This window comes from Tauraco erythrolophus, chromosome 7 (genome assembly GCF_009769465.1).
Source record: "Tauraco erythrolophus isolate bTauEry1 chromosome 7, bTauEry1.pri, whole genome shotgun sequence".
NCBI classification, from domain to species: Eukaryota; Metazoa; Chordata; class Aves; order Musophagiformes; family Musophagidae; genus Tauraco; species Tauraco erythrolophus.
In genome coordinates, this window is record NC_141471.1 from 15,132,221 (window position 1) to 15,152,557 (window position 20,337).

The 20,337-nt window shown below is 38.9% G+C and overlaps 1 protein-coding gene across 3 annotated transcripts in view; it reads right to left on the reverse strand.

The window, feature by feature from the left end:
* CCNY (cyclin Y) overlaps positions 1–20,337 on the reverse strand; it is a 124,507-nt gene that overhangs the window by 23,011 nt on the left and 81,159 nt on the right. For 2 of the 3 annotated variants that reach the window (XM_086614559.1, XM_086614556.1), the window contains 3 exons: positions 18,748–18,782; positions 7,207–7,307; positions 4,369–4,404 (listed from right to left, as the gene is read on the reverse strand). In XM_086614559.1, the coding sequence (XP_086470685.1) occupies positions 4,369–4,404; positions 7,207–7,307; positions 18,748–18,782 (172 nt within the window). Of the gene's footprint in view, positions 1–4,368; positions 4,405–7,206; positions 7,308–9,384; positions 9,406–11,887; positions 11,902–18,743; positions 18,783–20,337 lie in introns of all 3 variants that reach the window. The other variant, XM_086614558.1, reaches the window with a different exon arrangement.

Consider the following 20,337-nt stretch of genomic DNA (forward strand, 5'->3'; position numbering starts at 1 on the left):
TTTCAGTGCCCAAGACTCAAAGCTTTTGCACTCTCCACTATGAGGCTTTCTCACGATCTAAGAGGTATTATTATAAACTTATCATAAAAATCAGCTCAGTTTACTCTCCTTTCCTTTAACTCCTCATGTTAATCCTTGCAATCTCTTCTTTTAACTAATTCCTCCTCTTCTTCCTCTTTTGTCACCATAATGAACATCTACGAATATGCAGCACTATTTTTACAGTTAATACATACTTGAGTTTTTATTTCTTTGGAAAACTCTATCCTACTAATGATTTCTGAAACTAAAAAGGAGTATATAAAAAAATTAAGACAAAATAATATTCCTATTAATCAGTTTTATTTGCTATTTTGCTCTCAGATTCCTGTTGCTTAAGATCAGTGTGAAAGTTGATGCAACTTCACAAGTCCAATATCCAGAATGCAATTTCAGATTTCTGCTGTGTGTAATCAGTAACATGAACAATCACAAAAGCAAGTGGTATAATAGTACCACTTAGAACTGGACACTTTCTGGACAGATGCATCCATGTGACTTACTTATTACAATCCCATCCTTATTTATTGCATTCCTGGTACTTGGGTCATAGAGTTCTTAAGAGAGACACCACTGAATATGTTTTCTATCTTTACTCAACAGAACGTGTGTCTCAGGGCATGCAAACACGAGTTTTATAGCAGATTCATGTCTACAAAACGTACTTATTAGCAGCTAAAATTTAAACCTCAACATCTGAAGGTGAAATTTTTTCTGCTATAAAGCCTGCTAACACTGGAAATAAGTTTTTTATTTTTTTCTAAAAAGGAATACCTAAATTAAAACAAAAAAGCAGATTGAGATAATTACTAGAAAATTCCTAATGAGCAAGGATTTTAGGCCAGACTCTTGGACCTCTTATAAAGAGCAATATCTTAATGCAGAAATAGTCTCACTGGAATCACTGATGTGCTACAGTAAACTGAGGCCCTTCACAATGAGAAGAGAGAAAGGATTTCCTACTATATTTCTTCATGCTGCAGCATGCTATAAAGGCACATTTGATTGCCCTCAAAAAAACCTGTTACACCAAAAAAAAAAAAGCGTTGATTGGTTTTTGTCTTCAAAGAACAAATTCACATTGTTATATTTCAAAATGAACCATCTACTAATTGATCTAAGCATTTTTCATGTTTAGTTTGTTGGAGTTTATTTTATTTTATTTATTGATTTAGCAAATTCACCAATACTTATGCATTCCTCTGAAAACAAGATAGGTGTAGTCTTTTGCCACTTGTTGAATAGCTAAGCACAACAAAAGCTGCAGAAAGCAAATCAATATAACAATGATAGGAAACACTGGGAAAAGAAGGAATGATAACTAGAATGTTACAATCAAATTAGATGTGGAAAACATGAAGGAATTCTCTATTTCATGTACAGTTTCTCAAAAAATTGGAATTGTTGAGAGTCTGGAATATTAGGAAGTCGTTTAGTTTTGAGCGTAACGTGCAAAAGAAAAGGAGCAAATAAACAGTATAGAATCATAGAATGGTTAGGGTTGGAAAGGACCTTAAAGATCATCTAGTTCCAACGCCTCTGCCATGAGCAGGGATACCCTCCACTACACCAGATTGCCCAAAGCCTCATCCAACCTGGCCTTGAACACTTCCAGGGATGGGGCATCCACAACTTCTCTGGCCATCCTGTTGCAGCCCTCAATGTAAAAAAATTCTTCCTTATATCTAATCGAAATCTGCCCTCTTTCAGTTTAAATCCATTGCCCCTTGTCCTATCACTGCACACCCTTGTAAAAAGTCTCTCTCCAGCTTTCCTGTAGGCCCCTTTAGGTACTGGAAAGCTGCTATAAGATCACCCCGGAGCCTTCTCTTCTCCAGGCTGAACAGCCCCAACTCTCTCAGCCTGTCTTCATAGCAGAGGTGCTCCAGCCCTCGGATCATCTTCGTGGCCCTCCTCTGGACTCGTTCCAGTAGTTCCATGTCCTTCTTGTGTTGGGGACTCCAGAGCTGGACACAGTATTCCAGGTGGGGTCTCACAAGAGCTGAGTAGAGGGGCAGAATCACTTCCCTCGACCTGCTGGCCACACTTCTTTTGATGCAGCCCAGGATACGATTTGCTTTCTGGGCTGCCAGCGCACATCGCTGGCTCATGTTGAGCTTCTCATCCACCAGCACTCCCAAGTCCTTTTCCTCAGGGCTGCTCCCAATCCATTCTCCGCCCAGCCTGTACTTATGCTTGGGATTGCCCCGACCCCGATTCTTTTTTTATCTGAAAAGAATTCTTCTCTGGCAAAGCAGATGCTTGACTCATTTTCTGTCAAAATCAACCTTGAGCCTAGATAAGTGTTCCAGTGGTTTCTCACTCCCCATCCCCCCTAATGAACCAAAATCTACCACATACGTCAGCAACTTCCTTTCCACCTATAATGGCAGGAAACAGAACATATGTTTTGCTATTGCTGCTTCAGCAGCAAGTACAACTGACTGCTGTTATCACTTTGTCCCTCTGTTCCTAAATCAGAGACAACTGAGGACAGAACAGTCGATTCGCATCCTTCACTTTAGAGTGGTTAATTGATGTAAGCGAGCCTGCTCCAGCATCGCTGCCGAGACCATCCGCCCCGAGAGCAGCAGAGGATGCGTTTCCAACACACCTCCCCAGCCTGGACACCTTCAGGAGGGAGAAGTGGCAGAAGTTCTTCCTGAATAAATCACCTCTCCAGCCCAAACGCGAAGGGACAGAGAGCAAGCTTCCCAAGAAGGCAACAGTCAGAATGTACCTGCTTTCAGGACACTGACAGGGGACTCTATTTTGTAAAGGTTTAGCCTCTCTGTCTACGAGCTGTAGATCAAATCCACATCAAGTTCGGTAAGATCACGAATGAGCATATTTTACTACAGACAGAAATCAGCTCCATGGCAATCGGCACGAAGCAAGTCCGGTGCATTTTGACTCTGGGTTCCTCCTGCTCGACTGGGAGCTCTTACCGAAGTTTCTCACCCTTTGTAGTCCCTAATGCGCTCCATTCTACCCAGCCTTCTATTCAGCTGGCATGATACTGAACAGAGTGCTTAAGAATAACTTATTTCCACATAGCTTTAGAGTCTGATTATCTTTGAGATCTCTATTATTTAGTCAAGCGTAGTAAAAAATGACTAGTTTGCCACTCTACCCCATGGACGATGGAGGAAAGGGGAAAAAGGGAACCACAGATAAACAAGTAATCCAAGCATGATCACTCACGCCTCATTTCCTGGGAAATGAGATGAAAAGTTTGCGAAAAGATTTCACTCCAACTTTTGCTTCACATATTACCATGTTTCAGTCCAAGGCCTACTGATGTCTTGGAAAGTTTTCTAAGAGCTTTCAGCAGGGATCAAGCTCTAAGCCTTTCTGCCCTTCTGCACTTCTAAAGGTTTCTCTTTAGATGTCAGCCTTGTATCAAGAAGTGTGATGGGTTCCAGTGATCTGAAACATGGTCCTGAATGACGTACCAGTTTAACTTTAAACTTATGAGTAATTCCTTTTGTTCTAGTCGGACTTCTTACAGTCCAGAAGAAAAAAAAGTGTAAGTGGCTTGTTAAGATCGAGATCTAAGCCAAGTTCTCTGAAAAGACACATTGAAAAGCCATGGACACAAAAGTCACTTGAAGTATTCATACAATCTCTTCTTATGAAGGTCAGGAAATACTGTTTTATGACACTGTGACATATCCTGAGAACATGGAATTTAAGATATAAAAGTTTAATTCAATACAAAGAAAGCTAACTTATGTACCAAGTTACTTTTTAGAGAACCTATTTTCTATTCAATTTTAATCAACTTAACTGAGCAGAGATCTAAAACATACTACACCAGAAGAGATAAGTGAGGACTTGCTGTTTCTGAGGCATCTTGAATTACATCAATTTGCAATGTCTCTCTTAATGTATAACTAATGGTTTTTATTTCAAAAACCATTAACATTAACTGATCATTGATTAACACCATTAACTTTATAAAGGTGCAGCCTAGAAAAATAAATCTGAAAGACACTATTCAGATTTATACGTAATTGCAACACATGCAACAATGCACAAGTGCCCAGTGCACATAAAACCAAACATTGAATCATCTTAAGTTTTTCAGTGCTGAACTGTACTTCCAGATTCTTATGGTATGTAATCATCTAGTTTTTATTTTTCTAAGCAATATAATATATATAAAAAAACCCTAAAAGAACACATTTCTCATTCATAACATGGGAAATAAGAAGAATACTACACAACAACGTTTTCAAAGAAACAGAGCATGGATTTTTATCATTTCGGCAGTTCATTTGTTTTGTTTAAAGATATCTTCAGTATAAGATTTCATTACTCACATACCTGTTTTTGATGTGGTAATATATTGCAAGAGCTACACTGTAAAGAAAAATACAGAGTTAATATCTCAGGACTGTCAAATTACATTATTTGTCATATTAACATGCAAATTTAAAACCTAGCACGATGCATGACAAAAAGTATGCTCAACAGCCTATTTTCTTCTGTTCATTGTAAGATACCAGGAAAACTGCTGTAAATAGATGATTCTATAATATTTCTTCAGCACATTCCAAGTGCCTCCTTTTCACTAGTAATGAAGTACCTTACAAAAATCCTCATATTCCACAGAACACGTTGCACATGCCTTCCATTTAATGCCCTACTCCACTGAAGTCAGTGCTAAAACTCCTACTGACTTCCAAGGTTGAAGATAAGGCATCACAGGCATTGGACATTCTCTTTTATTGTTTGCTAACGCTGCTGGGCTAACAAGAAATACTTCAATCACCGTTGGCTTATGATTTTATATTTAAATCCATTAACTTTTATCTATCTTTCTATGCAGTTACTCACATACCAGACTCACATACCAGGCTCCTACGGTTTTATGGCATCAAGTTACTTACTTTAATCCTGGAAAGACGACTCCCTGAATAACTTACTGCACTATGTATTTTTTGATTTTTTTCTATAGATACATATTTAAGGAATTAAAAGATCCTGTGTACCATGGACATTTAAAGGATACAACACAAAAAACACATTTATCAATGAATTTAATTTGACTGAAAGCTATTCACAAAATGAATTAGTCCTAAAATCTAATTTTAAATTATGCCCCTAGGAACACACTTGCAGCTCCAGCTCACTTTATGAAAGCAGATGCAAGAATCTATGTGCAGAGTTCTGCTTGGTGCCCATATGGTTGCTTTTGTAACGAAATGTCAAATTAAGTTTAGAAAATATTTATTATTTAGAAATCTGTATCAGAATCTGAAAGTTTTTCAGAACTGTAATAGATTAACTCAGACCCAAGTTTCATTCTGCTTTTTCTAACAGTGGATCAGCTAGCACTCAGCATGCAGGAAAGAAATTTATGGAGCTTTCCATCACCCTACGCTGGTCACCCCTCCAATGCTGCAGATCTCCAGTTACATGCACTAATATTTTAAACACACCAGTGCATAACACAACCCAGGAGAAATAAATGAGCTGGCCGAGGTACATCCCTCATAGATTCACCTACGTGCAACAGTCATTTATCTGTAGAGACTATGAAGATGGGGGCAAGAAACAAAGTTGTACTACAAAAGCAATAATCTGCAATGTCTCCAGCCTTTAAATCTGTTAAACATGCAGCCAGACAGGAGAGAAGAGGAGGAAAAGACTCCTCAACCAGAGGCCTCATGTGCCAGAGTCCAGTTTCTCACCCTGCATAATCTCTTGTCAAACCCTCTGACCCCTTGCAGCTTCCAGACCTTCCACCACCGGCAAGCTGGCCCCAGCCCTGCACAAATCCTCCGACCCAGACCCAGCGCTGGCTCTCCCAGCCTGACATGCACCCTCTTCTCCCTACAGCTCTGCCCCCGCCACGCACCCCGAGTCTCTCCCAAATGTCACCACCTTGCTTCCCCCCAGCTTGTCTTTCTGCTCCCCATTTCGGAAGGCTGCTGCTGGCCACCATGGCCTGCTGAGAAAGCTTCTCGGCAGCTGCAGACAACTGAACTTCTCTCTTCACTCCATTAACAGTCTTGGTTCCAATGCTAATGCTAAAAGGGACCTGGAACTTCCCCAAAAGGCTGCACTTGGAAGTATCTGCATGCAAAGGATTTTAGAGCAGAAGAGCATAAGATTCCAGGAGGAAAAAAAACACCTCAAAAACTAACAACATTTTTCCAGTGTTCATCAGAATTAAGTTACTAATTGAGGAAATTTGAGGAAAAGCAAGACTGTTTCAGGCAGATACAGCTGTTGAGGAATTAGGCGTCAGTCTGACTGCATATTGCTTCTCCACTCCTCTCTTTTTTTTCTTAAACAGAAAAATTAAGAACAAGTTTAAGTGACCATGAACAGTACAAACTCCTTTGGACATGTTAGTCTGAATACATTTCTCTCTCATGTAAGTACCTTTGTAACACAGACTGCGTCCTAATAAACTTCTGCATTTGAGTACCCCCAGGTAACCATCCTACAAACAACACAACATCCAAGCATTTGTTCTCTTATTTTTCCTCTTACTGTACAAAACGTAAAGAACGATACACTATAAATACAAATTTAACTTCTCTCCAATGTAAAAAGGCACCGGTGAAACCTGAAACGAACATCTGAGATGTCACCCAAGGGTAAGCACATGTGCACACCACACACAAACTGCACCACTGCTGCACAGTGAATTGCCGCTGTCCTGTACTCAATAAGGAAATGAATCTGGAGGCAATTAATTTCCATTTCAAACAGAAAACTGGAAAGAAAGCTTAGAAAAAGAGCATTTTCTTATTAACAGAAAAGAGCTCTTTGATTTCAGGAGGTTTCAGGTAATTCCTAAATTCTGGATAAACAAGCATCCAAGCAAGTTTTGAGAACTCATCCAAAGCAAGTACCCAGCTGAACGTTGAAGCACAAGGATTTCAGCTGCTGGAATGTGAGATCCTTAATTGCTGCTTTCTGGTGAGATATGAAGTATCGGAGTTTGATTCTGCACAGACCTAAAATCAGAGTAATGCTCTTTGCTCAGTCTATTCAGTGGCTCTGGAGCATGACTGGAATAAAAAAAAATTACTACTTCAAAAACTAAGATCTGTGAAGCTTGCTCAGTGATGACTCAGAGCTATGTGTACATATATGCATTTACAAAACACAGGTTCTAGCAAAAAAAAAAAATATTACAAAACCCACCATTTGATGGTGTACTTGAGGTTTGGTTGACTGACTGTGCTGTCATCCAGGAAAATAGTGGAGCAGGAACTGTACTTCCTTCTCAACTGCCCAGGAGGATGCTATGAAAAACATGCAAAAGAACAATGGCAATTACGTAACACTAAAACAATTTTCTGAGGAGATGTAAGAATTCAGAAAAAAACAAATTTCTCTGTCTCTCATAATGACACACACATTAATGTGATCATGTTTTGAAGCAGTTCAGAAAGTTCAGAAATAATTACCAGTGCAAAAGTCACAACAATCCCTGTCTGAGCCTTGCCTAATGCTTTCAATTCCCAATCTCCCCTCCATCCCTCTTTCCTGAAAAAAACATGCAAAAACCTTTGTAGAAAATTACTCAAATTAATGAAAGCAAAGATGAACAAGATCTATGTTTCTGTCCTCATTCCGAAAGAATAAATGGAAGAGTGAAAAAGCAATCACACTAAAAATGAAGATGGATTTAGACACAGATACAAAACCATGCTTGGAGAAAAGCAAATTAAACAAAAACCAAACACAACAACAACAAAAAACTAACAGAATGAAAGAGGGGAAAGAGGTCTTTACAGCAAAACTATTGAAAAACTTCAAAAATTAATGGGAAAAAAATAAGAAAAATTATTTTCTCAAGAATAGATTGTTATTAGGAGGAAAATTGATCAAAGGATGTAAGAGAAAGTCAATCTATACATGAAAAAAAAAATCTACAACGTAACATATCTCTTAATGGAAAAAGTTTTCAACAGGTTTCAATCCTATTTCTGCACTACCACAGGAAAACATTGGAAAGCTCAGCCACAAAACCACATTTGACAACCCTGCTTATTTCTGAAGATTTTTTTATTGAGCAGGCTTCTTCATCTGTTTAGACCATCGTGCACTCTACCAGTCTAAGGAGAATACTTCCTTCATATCAGCTAATAGCTATCACAGTCATTAATGCTCTTTGATTGCATCCTTGCGTATTCTACCTACACAAGTGAATAATCTGACCAAGAGACTGTGTCTGGAAAGTTAAGACCAGTCAAATTACACGTTTAATTTACAACAGAATAGATTTAAAATTCAGTTGGCACATTGACATAGAAATTTTAATTTAATTTAATTTAATTTAATTTAATTGCCTCAACAATGAATGTTGTTTCCAGTGCTTCAGTGGAGAGATCAATGTCAATACCATCAGTGGAACCCACAGACATTTACCGCCTCAGAACAACTGAGTACCCAGGCTTCCCGTCTAATTTCCAAAACAGATATTATTTCAGGTGCCAGCACTCCATCATCTCACTAACGTTTCATTTACCATAGGCAGCAGACTTCTTAGCAGCATTCATTAGATACACAACAGACAGACTAGTGGTAAAATCCACATGCAGCTGAGTCATCTTTCTGTTTTTCCCAGCTATGAGCAAGAGCATTAAAAGCCTTCCATTAATTGAAGAAAATAATTTTCTGAAGCTGTTGCAATTTAAAAAATTGCAACAGGGGAGACCTGATTACAGCCTACAAATACTTGAGAAGGGATGGTGGGGAGGTAAGGGAAGGGCTCTTTACATTAGTGATGGGTGACAGAACAAGAGGAAATGGGTATAAGCTTAGTCAGGGCAGATTCAGGTTGGATGTTAGGAAGTATTTCTTCTCTGAAAGGGTTGTCAGCCACTGGAATAGGCTGCCCAGGGAGGTGGTTGAGTCCCCATCCCTGGATGTGTTTAAGAATAGGGTGGATGATCTACTTAGGGATATGGTTTAATGGGGATTTAGGGACGGTTGGACTGGATGATCTCTAAGGTCTTTTCCAACCTAGAAATCTATGAATATCAATTGTAGAAACATTACGTTCAAATAATTTCAAAGTTCACCAACAAATTCTATCAAGGTCCCCCACTTGACCAATATATTCGAGGTTGAACTGCTTTTCTTGGAAATGAAAAAGTTTTCTGAAAAAATGAAAAATATTATCCCCTCTCAAAAATTCTCCAGGAGTTTGGAAAGGTACTTTGTAATACTTTGGAAGCTCACAATCCATCCACTTTCTAATCTGTTAAATATTAAGCAAAGCAACAAACAGAAAATTTAGAAGCACTTGGTAGCATTAATGTCATAAAATGTAGTATCTGACATTGTTGTATACAGAAAGAATGTTTAGGGAACTGGTGACTTATAGCTTTTATTCTACCACTGCTTAGTTCAGACTTCTGGATTAGACTGTTTACCTTCTGCAGGCATGATAAAGGCAAAGCAACTTAAAAACAACTGAAAATGAGTGGTTGAAAAAAAGGGAGAGGTACAGACAATTCAGCATAATTTTTTTTTTAAAGTCATATGGAAAGTCTACATTTTAAATATCAATATGTTTTAAAGGTTTAGATACAATTTAAGATAAATAGACTGGATTCATTCAAGGCAAGCATGAGTGAAAAACAGAAAAAAACGCTGTAGCAACACCACTATCAGAAATAGGTTCTCTTATGTAAACAGGACTCTAACATTTGATTAACGTCAATAATTAGAGCCAGACACCTTATTTCTGAAACTACCACATCGCAGAACTCTCCATGGTTTTCAGCCCACATCACACTTCGGTAGGCTTAGAACTTTTCATGCTTCAGAAAAATATGTGGTGTCTCATGCCTCACTTTCTGTTCATAACAACTTGGCAGGAAGGGGTACCTCTCCCAGTCTGAAAAATGGTGCCAAGTGCAAACCTGCTATCTTGGGTATATATACACATTTGTGCCACGTGAATAACTAACCTATTGGTAGAGCAACATTCCCAGCTTCTACTCTGACATCCAACTGCAGACATATGGTATGCCAGGTAACAGTTCTTCCGCCTCTTCCAAACTACTGGAAAACACCCTGTTTCATATTCTAGCTTGACTAAGCTGGAAGACATCTCAAGTCCTACAGTTCAGTTAAACAGGCTTTTCTGAACCTCCATAAAATGCTGCAGAGGAACCTTCTCCGCCTTTGCAAAGGACAAAAGAGGTTACTGAGCATCACCTCAGTATTCAGCACCGTCCTACACAGAAACCCTCTTCCATGTCCATTTCTTGTACCCAAAACCGTACAAGAGCTTAATGCCTTCACATTTCAAATTCATTACGTCTGACCACAAGAATCTTCCATTTAGACAAGTCAGACAGGCTCTAAGCAAGAAAAATCAGAAGAGCTGAGAAAGAATGTAAAGCCTTTGAAGAAATCAGCCAAACCCTCTAACATTAATGAGATCCTTCTCAGGTTCTGTCCCACCATTAAGGCTGACAAGGGGAAAAGAAAGGACTGGTACAGCTTCTTTCGTAAATCTTCATATGGAAATATGACTGTGAGCACAAGACATGTGGAGCCTTGCCAATTTCTGCTACTACAAATATTTACAAATTAAAAGCACCTCATTGACATGAAGTGGTATTCACTTTAACTGTACTTTAACTTGCAGTAGTAATATTTTTGTACCCAAGCTGAGACTCAGTAGAAATCATACTTCCCAACTTCAGCAAGTCTTCTGACTTCATCTAGCATATAAAATTCCCAAAGAACAGAACGAGGAAAACATAGTAGGTAAAAACTACTTGGAAAACTATAACCTGGTTACCCAGGGATCACTTTCAAATTGGAATGTTGAAGTAAGGGACAGTGGTCTGGTCTACTCAATATAAAATACTGAGCAATAACTTCGATAACATAATCAAGGTATTTTTTTACACTATTTGCAGCTGGCATTAATTTGTGGAGGAGTAAAAATAAAATAAATTAGAAAACAAGGTTACAATTCAGAACAACCTTGACAAATTTGGGAAATGGCCTGCACAAAGATATAACCCCCCGACCCATTAAGAACAGATGCAAGGCTGTACACTTAGAGAAGAACCATCTGTCTAAATATAATATGGCAAGCAACTGTCAAGGCTGTCATCAAAAGGATGTGCAGATCACAGAGCAAAAAAGTCTCTCTTTTATAAAAAAGGAAAATATCACACAAAATTTATAAATAGAGTTACCATACATACATAAAACAGGGTGGAATACCCTTCCACTCTGCTCAGCTGGAATATTATTTCCGGTTTTGACCACTGTATTTCAAGAAAGATTAATTGATTCCAGAAAGTCAAGAGGAGAGAGCAGCAAGACTAATCAGAGGTTTGAAAAACTCGATTTAGAAGGAAAAACTGAAAGACTAGAGAGGTTTTTCTCCAGGAACAAAGTAGCAATATTGGCCTTAAGTCATGCTGAAGGGAGTTCCAAAGAAGGGAATGTTGTCCTCCATGACCATTGTGGATGGGATAAGAAAGAGCAGGCTTATAACGAACTAGGGAAAATTAAGATCGGACATGAAAGTATGAGAGGAGGTGGCAGCAAAAAAACCCCCTCCCCAAACTATCTCCTTTTTCTAATGGCAGGGATAGCTTGAGTGACTTGAGCAGTGATAGAACCTCCATCATTGAAAGTTGTAAAGAAGAGGTAAAACAAACATATGACAGGAATATCTTAGATGCTTTGAGGCAAGAAGCCAGACAGAACAACCTCTTGAGATGAATTCTGGAAGAATTTTCTATCATTTTCTTGTTTCTTTTGGTGGAGAGGATTCGTAACTCCTGACTCCAGAAGCAGCTGTTATTTTTCTAATTTCAACCAAAGATGTTCATTAAAAAACAGTGGCAATGTAGGCTACAATGAATACATAATAGCTGTTTTGTGGAATTTCTTTTTTTACAGAAAAAGATGTACAACAGAAAAAAACTGCTTTGTAACTCGCTAAGCTTTTACATGTGTAACAGAACAAGCTCTAAGAGATCAAGATTCAATTTAATGTCAGGTGTTTCTAGCTCTTAAAACCAGCAGGTTTTTCCCTCTTGCACATCTAGCACTAAGGAAATATCACTGCTTTATTTTTCTCCCAGCTTCATCTTGAAACTTTCCAACTTTCCAAAACATGTCTGTTTTAACACGTTTGAACAATATGATTTACTTGAAGCTTACAGAAAATACATCTTATCAGAAACAGAATGACTTAGTTTGCCATCAAAATCATACAAGCTCTGCAGAACTGCTTCAACGTACCTGCTGTGAAAAGGAATCACAACAAACTCCTAACTAATTCACAACAAGAATACACAAAAGGATGAATTTTTCTCAGCCTTTGTTTTAGCATCACTCAGAAACTAAACCTAAATTTGTAGGGAAAGAGTAAGTATTTCTTCTGTGGTTTTGGGTAGAAACGTCTAATGGATGGGTGCATACTGACCAAAACTCACACTGGGAATCAGCCAGAAGGAGTACCAGCCGGCTCTGTCCTGAAAGCTCTTCAGCCACACCAGTGTGGCACTCTGCCCTGATGCTCCGCGGGATTTGTTCACTTGGGCGCAACACTCCCCTAATGAAGCTATACAGCTTTTGTGCCAGAGCTGGCCTCCAGCCAGGCAGCTCCCTGTCTGGCAGAGGAGTTTTAGGCTTCTTCAGTGTTCTTTTGTGCTTGTCCATCAAAAGATAACTTGCAGCTTCTGTCCTAAATAATGATAGCACTTGTCTCTTCTTACATCAAACCAGGTGTAAGTTATTGCATGATTTTAAAAGGTACTATTAAATAGTAGTTCCCCCCATGGAAAAATTGAGGCTTGCTTGCACCCATCTGTGGAGATACGCCCATCAGCTTCCAGGCAGTAGAGGCTGGCCAAAATGCTAATAGGCAAAATTGGCATGTAAAAGTACACATGAAGCCAAATTACAACAGCAAGCAAAAATATCAGGACTGCTTCTGACTTGGAAAAGGGAGGTTCCTATCTCTGGGATCTTCTATTGCTTCAGGACACGATTTAGTTCTGGCAACACTATTCACAGAAGAAACATGATTTTACAGGTCAAGAAAGTGCTTCCAAAATTCATCCAGCCATGCAACGCAATTCTCTGCATGGCTCTGCAAAGCTCTGCATTTATTTTAATCTTGCATAATTTGATACTACAGCACAATTGTCTACATTTAGTGGCTAGATATGGGTATATTCACCTGAAGAAAAGCTACAGAAAACTGCCATTGTATGCTTACCTTTCTCTGCCAATATCTACAATAAAAAAGATCCAGTCCAACCACTCTTAAGTAAAACCCAGTGTACCTAATTAGTCTATGACACGATTCAACTTTGTCCTCAGTTGATTAGTCTCACCAATGTTTGATAATGTCGAAAACTGATGCCTTAGACTAGAGCTGCACTTGCAAGTTTTTTGCTCTCAAAACTTGTCCTTACTCCTGTCAACTGATTATATCAGAGTATCACCAAGCTCTTGGGGGGCTCAGCAAACACAGGTAAACTCTTCTGCAGCACACACAGGCCCTACTTAACCACTGAAAAAGGACCCTGTTTTACAAACCTGAAAAGATTAAATATTTCTTTAAACACTAAAAGCACCTCAAAGGCTTATTATATTTACATAGCATATAATCGCTAGGGTTGTGCAATTTGACCAGAGGGACTTTACTAGGCTCCCAGCAGAGCAAGTGTTGTACAGCAACCTTGTAAAAGAACTCTCTTGTGTCCTCTCATTCCACCTTAAAAGTTATTTTTCATTCCTCCCCCTACAAAAGTTTGCCACTTCATGTAACTTATTGGCTTGAGGCTGATAGAAGAGGCAAAATTCTTCACCCCAGAGGACAGGAAAAGAAGCAAGGGGCTGAAAGACATTAGAAAAAACCATTTCAAACAGTAAGTTTAAGTCATTAAAGAAAACTTGTTGATCCTAACTTACTGGAAGCCTGAAAAAGCATCTTAAACAGCATCTGTTAAGAATGGCACCAGTATAAGGAATCTGCTAGATGGGCCAGATGGCCTATAAAGCTCACCTCTAGACCTGTTTTTTTATGATCTTGCAATGGAGAGGAGCAAAGACCAGATTAAGCAATCTCTAGGAGAGCTTCAAGAGCACCTGAGAAGCCTCTAATCTATCTTCCAGTTTATCTTGTTCTTCCCTTTGAGTAAGGAATGTTAATTGAAACATCTTAAGGAATTTGGACGACAATCATAAATCTTTACAATAGTCAGCCTCAGGCACTTAACAAAGACAATATTGCACATTTTAAGTTGTGCATTTTTAATGGATTAAAGCACTTTTTAGACTATATTCCCATTTCAGCATGTACTATACCATATTTACTCTTATAATCACTAGCTGAAAGTGTTTGCTTACCAGGCACATGCCTAGTAGTTTTACAACAGGGAAGTAGAACAGCCTCTTTATCCACTCTGACAGGAAAATTTGGGAGTTACACAGGAGCAAATACCATATCTCATTTCAAGCATGCAAAAAGTCTCACAGAAATTGCTTGTGCCACAGCACATACAGCCAAGGAGCCCTCCGTTCTCAGCTAGTCCCCATCAGCAGGGCTGCCGTTGGGAAGAAGCTTCCCCTTACGTGAATCTCTACGGAGTCACTTAGAGGGACCAGGGTTCTGACATGAATGATGTCCAGGAAATTTTTCCCAGGATGTTGAAAAAATTTTGGTCTATACACAGATGTCAGTTTTTCTACCTGGAATGATAAAAACAGTATTTGTCTGCTGGGATTTGAACATCCAGTTGTCAGGTAGCAGACAGTCAAAGTCATGTCTAGATCCCTAAACAAGACGATGCTGAAAGGAAGTTGTTGCTACAAAGAGAGATACTACTTCCCTTTACATTCCTTCCCTTTTCCTTCCCTTTATCTTCCTTCAGAAATATTCCAATATGCAAAAAATATCCCTGATTTTTACTGGCTATTTAAGCTTATAAACACAGATTCAACTTTAAGAGCGTAACTTGTCAAGAAAAGAAGAAAGTACTTTGGCAAACAGAGCATTTTCATCTTCTCTGAAAGGGAAAACTTCTAGAAAAACTTGATGGAGAAAACTTTTCTCTCTCCTGCAAAAAAAAAAAAAAAATCACCCAGTACAAAGAACTATTGCAATCAACAACAAAAAATTCACTTTTTCTCCACCACCACCCCCTCAAAACCCATAAAACATGTCTTCCTGTTTGCTTTCCTTGTACAGACAGAGATACCGATGCAATCTCTCCTCTCTGAAAACGGAAACACCTCTATCTCAGTCTGCATCTTTATCCCCTTCAGCAGTTTGACTAAGCAGATTAAAAGAAAAGACAAGTGCACACTGCAGCAGCATTACAGCCATAACAAAAAACAATAACTGCCAGTCCAACGGGAAAGGGAAGCAGAGTCTGCTGCAACTGCTTAGAAATTAAAATAGGCTGGAAGAAAGCAAACACACCAGGTACACTCTAGGTAGGTAACTAGGAGGTAAGAGGATGCATAACTTCCAGCATCCTGTTGGTGCTGGAAGTCATGCAAAGGATCCAGCACCATCTCCAACCTTCGGTCTATCTCCTTGGGCTCGTGGGAAGACTTGACAGATGATGGCCTCTCCATAGCACCCTGTCACTCTCACTTTCATTCCTTCCCCCTGCCTTCCCTACCCAAAGAAAGAACAGCTGCTGGCTTCTTCCATCACACCTACTGACAAGGTAAATCTGAAACTCGGCAACTGCCAGCCCTTGACAAAGTGCAATAAATCAAAGCAGGAACCCACTATTTGTCTTTGGGATGAAAGGAAACTATTCAGTCAATTAAAATATTCTACAAACAAGAGGAAGCAAGAAAGGAAAAGAACAGTGGTGTCATCATACCGAGAAAGTTCATTTTTTAAATTAAAAGGAGTCAATACTAATTCATTAAATTAATTTTTTTCATACTTAACATTTTGAAACTATATTTGTATAAACTACTATTCTCATCTATTACTACGCAGAACTAGACAAGCAGTTAAAAAAGAAAAAGCACATTTATTGATACGTCTCTTACTAGTCAGTCACACTGATCATTTGGGAGATGTTCAAGTCTGCCTGCAAAATAACCAATAAGATAGTGCACAAAAGGTTAAAAATATTTTGTTGCTCATCTTGGTTATTTGTCACAAAAGGAGAATAAGTATAAAAGACTTATTTAAAAAAAAAAAGAAAAAAAGATGACGTTATGGAAAAACCACAAAAGAGAAGAGCGCTGCATTATGGTGAGGAGTTGTTGTAAAGGAAGACAAAACAAAATTTATGTCCTCTGGCTTGTTTTCTCCAGAGCAGATGTGGGGACCCAGAACTTCACATCAACAAGGAAACAGATGAGAAGCAACAGCTCATGTTAGAAATGCACTTAGCACACACTGAAAATGGTGGAAAAGAAGTGATCGACCAATAGAGTATATCATAAATTTGCTTATCATGTAAATACTACTCATAATTTGTCACATACAATTGTTAAATTTAACTGTTTCCTCAAATTTCTCCAAACAAGGCAGTATAGGAAAATTACAATGGTTCCCTACAGTCTACAAACCTAAACATGGTTCCCCGTTAAAGGCCACAGCAACCACTTCAAAAATGATCACCAGTTTGTGCGTCAGCTTTAGCAGACAGAATATTGAGGAGGTGCTGAATGAATACTCACAGGTATGCTCAAGTAAGAACCTCAATACCACAGGCCACATTTGAAAATACAGCTTCATCTATTATTGGCTAAAGAATAACTGACTTGTAAGGACACATACAGAGAAGGCCATGGTAAGGATTTCACCTTCATAAAGGTTATTTTTAGCTTCATAATTCGGAAGTAGTACTTTATAAGTACAAAGAAGTCAGACTTAAAGTAACAGCAAACCAGACTACTGAGGGAAGTTTACATTGCTGCAACCGTAGCCAATTGTTTGAATGTTACTTTAAAAAAAAAAAAAAAAAAAAAAGAAAGAAATTAAGAAGAGGTATAGTGCTTAGGGTACCAAGTGCATAAGCTGCTACATTGAGCTCCACCAACAAAACTCTTCAGTGATATGATCATCCTTCCCTTTTCTGCAGCAACTCCAGCATTGCCTAAAATATTTCATACCAGGGTTTGCAATAGTGTGCTTCCAGCAGCATTTGTCTAGTCGTCTTTGTTCACTCCGCCAGAGGAGTCCATTCGCAGTCTGCCTAAGGCAGAGCACCCCTTTTACACGACATGAAATGATTCAGGACACGTGAGAATTTCATCCATGACACAAGGGGGACTGTCACAGAAACTCAGTTAATACCTTGCTTTGCAGTGTCTAAATACTCAATTTTTTTGCACTGAATCCTCCAAGTTTGAAGCTAAAAAAGCATGCTGGAAATTACTGAGCACGCTTATTAAGTTTCCAGAAACCCAGTGCATTAGCTTTACAAGTAGTTTTATAATAATACAATTGCACTGCAAACCACCTTCATGTGCATTGTAAACAAAGGAAATTTTTACAGGGGAACAGGGCGAGAAGCACCAAGAACATCTGCTAACCTGATGGGGCCAAATTTCAGGCTTTTATAAGCCTCACAGGATCTCATGACTTCTCAAAATCTTAAGTCTTGGGAAACTGAAGTCTCAGCTTGCTTTTGAAGACAGGCAGTAGTTTCAGAAACACTCAGCACAAACCAGTTGTGCCAACAAATGAAGCAGCCCTGCCTTCTCAACGCCGCTCAGCAGCTCATTCCTGCCTCCCTCCCTTTTTGCGGTGCAAGCCCTGAAGTGAATCACATTTAGGAGCAGATCCATTTCAGCTTTTACTTGTGCTGAATCTACCTGCATTCGTGCCCGATCCAGTTACTTGGAGCTGCACAAACATTCACCCCAGCACAAAGGGATGCAGAGGCTATAAACCACATCTGCTTCTTTCAGCAGCTGTATTGGCTTAAAAATGATTCATGAAACAATGGCCTATATTTGCAGACAGAGAAAAGTTTGAGAACTTCTCCCACATCTCACCCTAAAGGTAAACACCATTTGGGAGACAACTGGTTCTTTCTCTCCTCAATTTTACTGAGGCATGACTCCAGATATTTCAGCACAAGGCTTAACATACTGGGAAGCGCACTGGTTCCAGGTTCTGCAGTAGTACAAACAATACTAACTGGGGCAAAGAGCCTGGTCCTGCACCCAAAGCAGGCTACAGGGCATTTGCTCTCAGCTTCACCAAGAATTTAATTCAGACAGAAGAGAACTGAACTGAAAAGTGCCCAGGGAACACAAGCATATCAAAACCCCATCTTCATACTCAGCACGTACTGGATGTTAATCCACATTTATATTGCATCAACACTGGTCAGGCACTTCAGAACTTCTGTGTAAATATCAAATGCTGCAGCTCTCTGCCAAAGCAAACTTGCATACAAATATAATTTAAAGTTTTGAGAGTTTTTGTAATAATTTTAAAAATTATACTAATGCGTGCAGCTCTTTGTCCCAGGTACCAGTTATGTACACACACTGGTTGCAAGCACGATACTGTCTTCAAACCAACAGATCTGTTCCACTATCTCAACAGCCGAGACCTATACTTCTGGATCCTGATGCAGAACAGACATTTGAAGCATCAGCACCCTCTCACCAAGATGGAAATCGTGTGATAACTCTTATTTACTGTATAATACAGACAACAAGGAGAAAGCTGCATAGCGAGGCATTTTCACTTACGTGGTTTATATAGAGACTCTTGCGTTTTTCTCTCACTGCAAAAACACAAAATATGATAGAAATATTACATGACTATTTTTCCTGATTAAGCTTCTTATATACCATTTATAATAAAAAGAACAGGAGGCTATCTATGTGAGACATTATAATTGCTTTTGCACTAACCAAGTATATTTATATATCAAACACAGAAGGAACATATATCTGTACGCATAAAGGCATTTACGCTCACTAGTGTGGTGATGGATTAAAATTCTCATCCATTTGGGTACTTCACCAGGCGTTGGTATGCATGGGAAAGTTAATATGCAGTAAGCTACAGCCCAAGTTAGCAACGGATTAGCCATCCTTCACTGGTTCTCTGCGTGGGTGCTCCTGAGCCACCAGTGCCTTCATGCACGGTACCTCACTGCAAAGTGGCCTACACTACCTTGCAGGTATGAAAGCACCTAATTTGCTACACCATGGAGTTAGCGAATTCTCATCATGGCTTATTGTGCACTAACTCCCACAGAGGAGCCTTGAAATCATGCGTGTCACACCACTGCCTTCTGAAATGATCAGGTGCAAGCCTGAAACTATTACTCATGTCAGATATAAACACAATACATTACTTTGGTGAGTATGAGCCGGTCACCGCAAGCAAGGGTTGCAAGTCAAAGCCACAGTTAGCCAAAATATTCAGAAAGTAAACTGCAACAAGGGAAATAGATGTATAGAGTTTAATTGTCAGGCAAATGCTTATTACAGCTCATTAAATATACTCTGTTTAATTTTTTTAAAGCACTTTCCCAATTAACTCACCCCACAGAGAGCCCGTGGAGCTCTGTTCCAGTGAAAATACCACAGCATTTAGGATACAAGCCTGGAGGCGACTAACACATAAATCAAACTGCGGGATTAAAATAACAATGGTTTCATGCCATAGGTGATAAATGCACTTTGGTGCACCATGAATTGAAAGCTATGCAACCCAATGCACTTAGCAAAATAAGACTGTTCATAATGGTGGGATAGCCTATCCATTCTCTGTTGGATGAGACGCCATTATTTGTGATTTTTTTATAAGCAAGCAATCTCACATAAACAAGGCTGTATGTGTGAACACTGTGAAATAATTGTGTTTAATGAAGACGTAAAATGAAAAGAAAATAAGAAAAAACTTTAAAAAATCCTTACATAATTTTCCTCCCAGGGAGCAGAAAGGAGAATCACACATGACAGATGTTAGCCATGTCACTTAGTACACGCTCAGATCCACAATTATGGACATTGTATAAGCAACAATTAAACATGAATGGCAGGAAAATTCTGATCATCTAGTAAATAGTTAAACTGCTTGAAATCCTTCTATAACACTGCACTACACTTAAGTTCCACACACTGCATTTATCACCAGCAACAGACATAAGTAATCTAAAGGGAAACAACAAAATGATGGTAGATACTCACTTCTAAGAACAGTCAAAGTACTTGTTTAGTATTGCATATTGCAATGAACAGGCAGTAAACAATTCTGATAAGCTGTATGTAAATCTAATAGAGTACATAACTGAAAATTAACACCTATTAACTGAGAAATTTTGAACA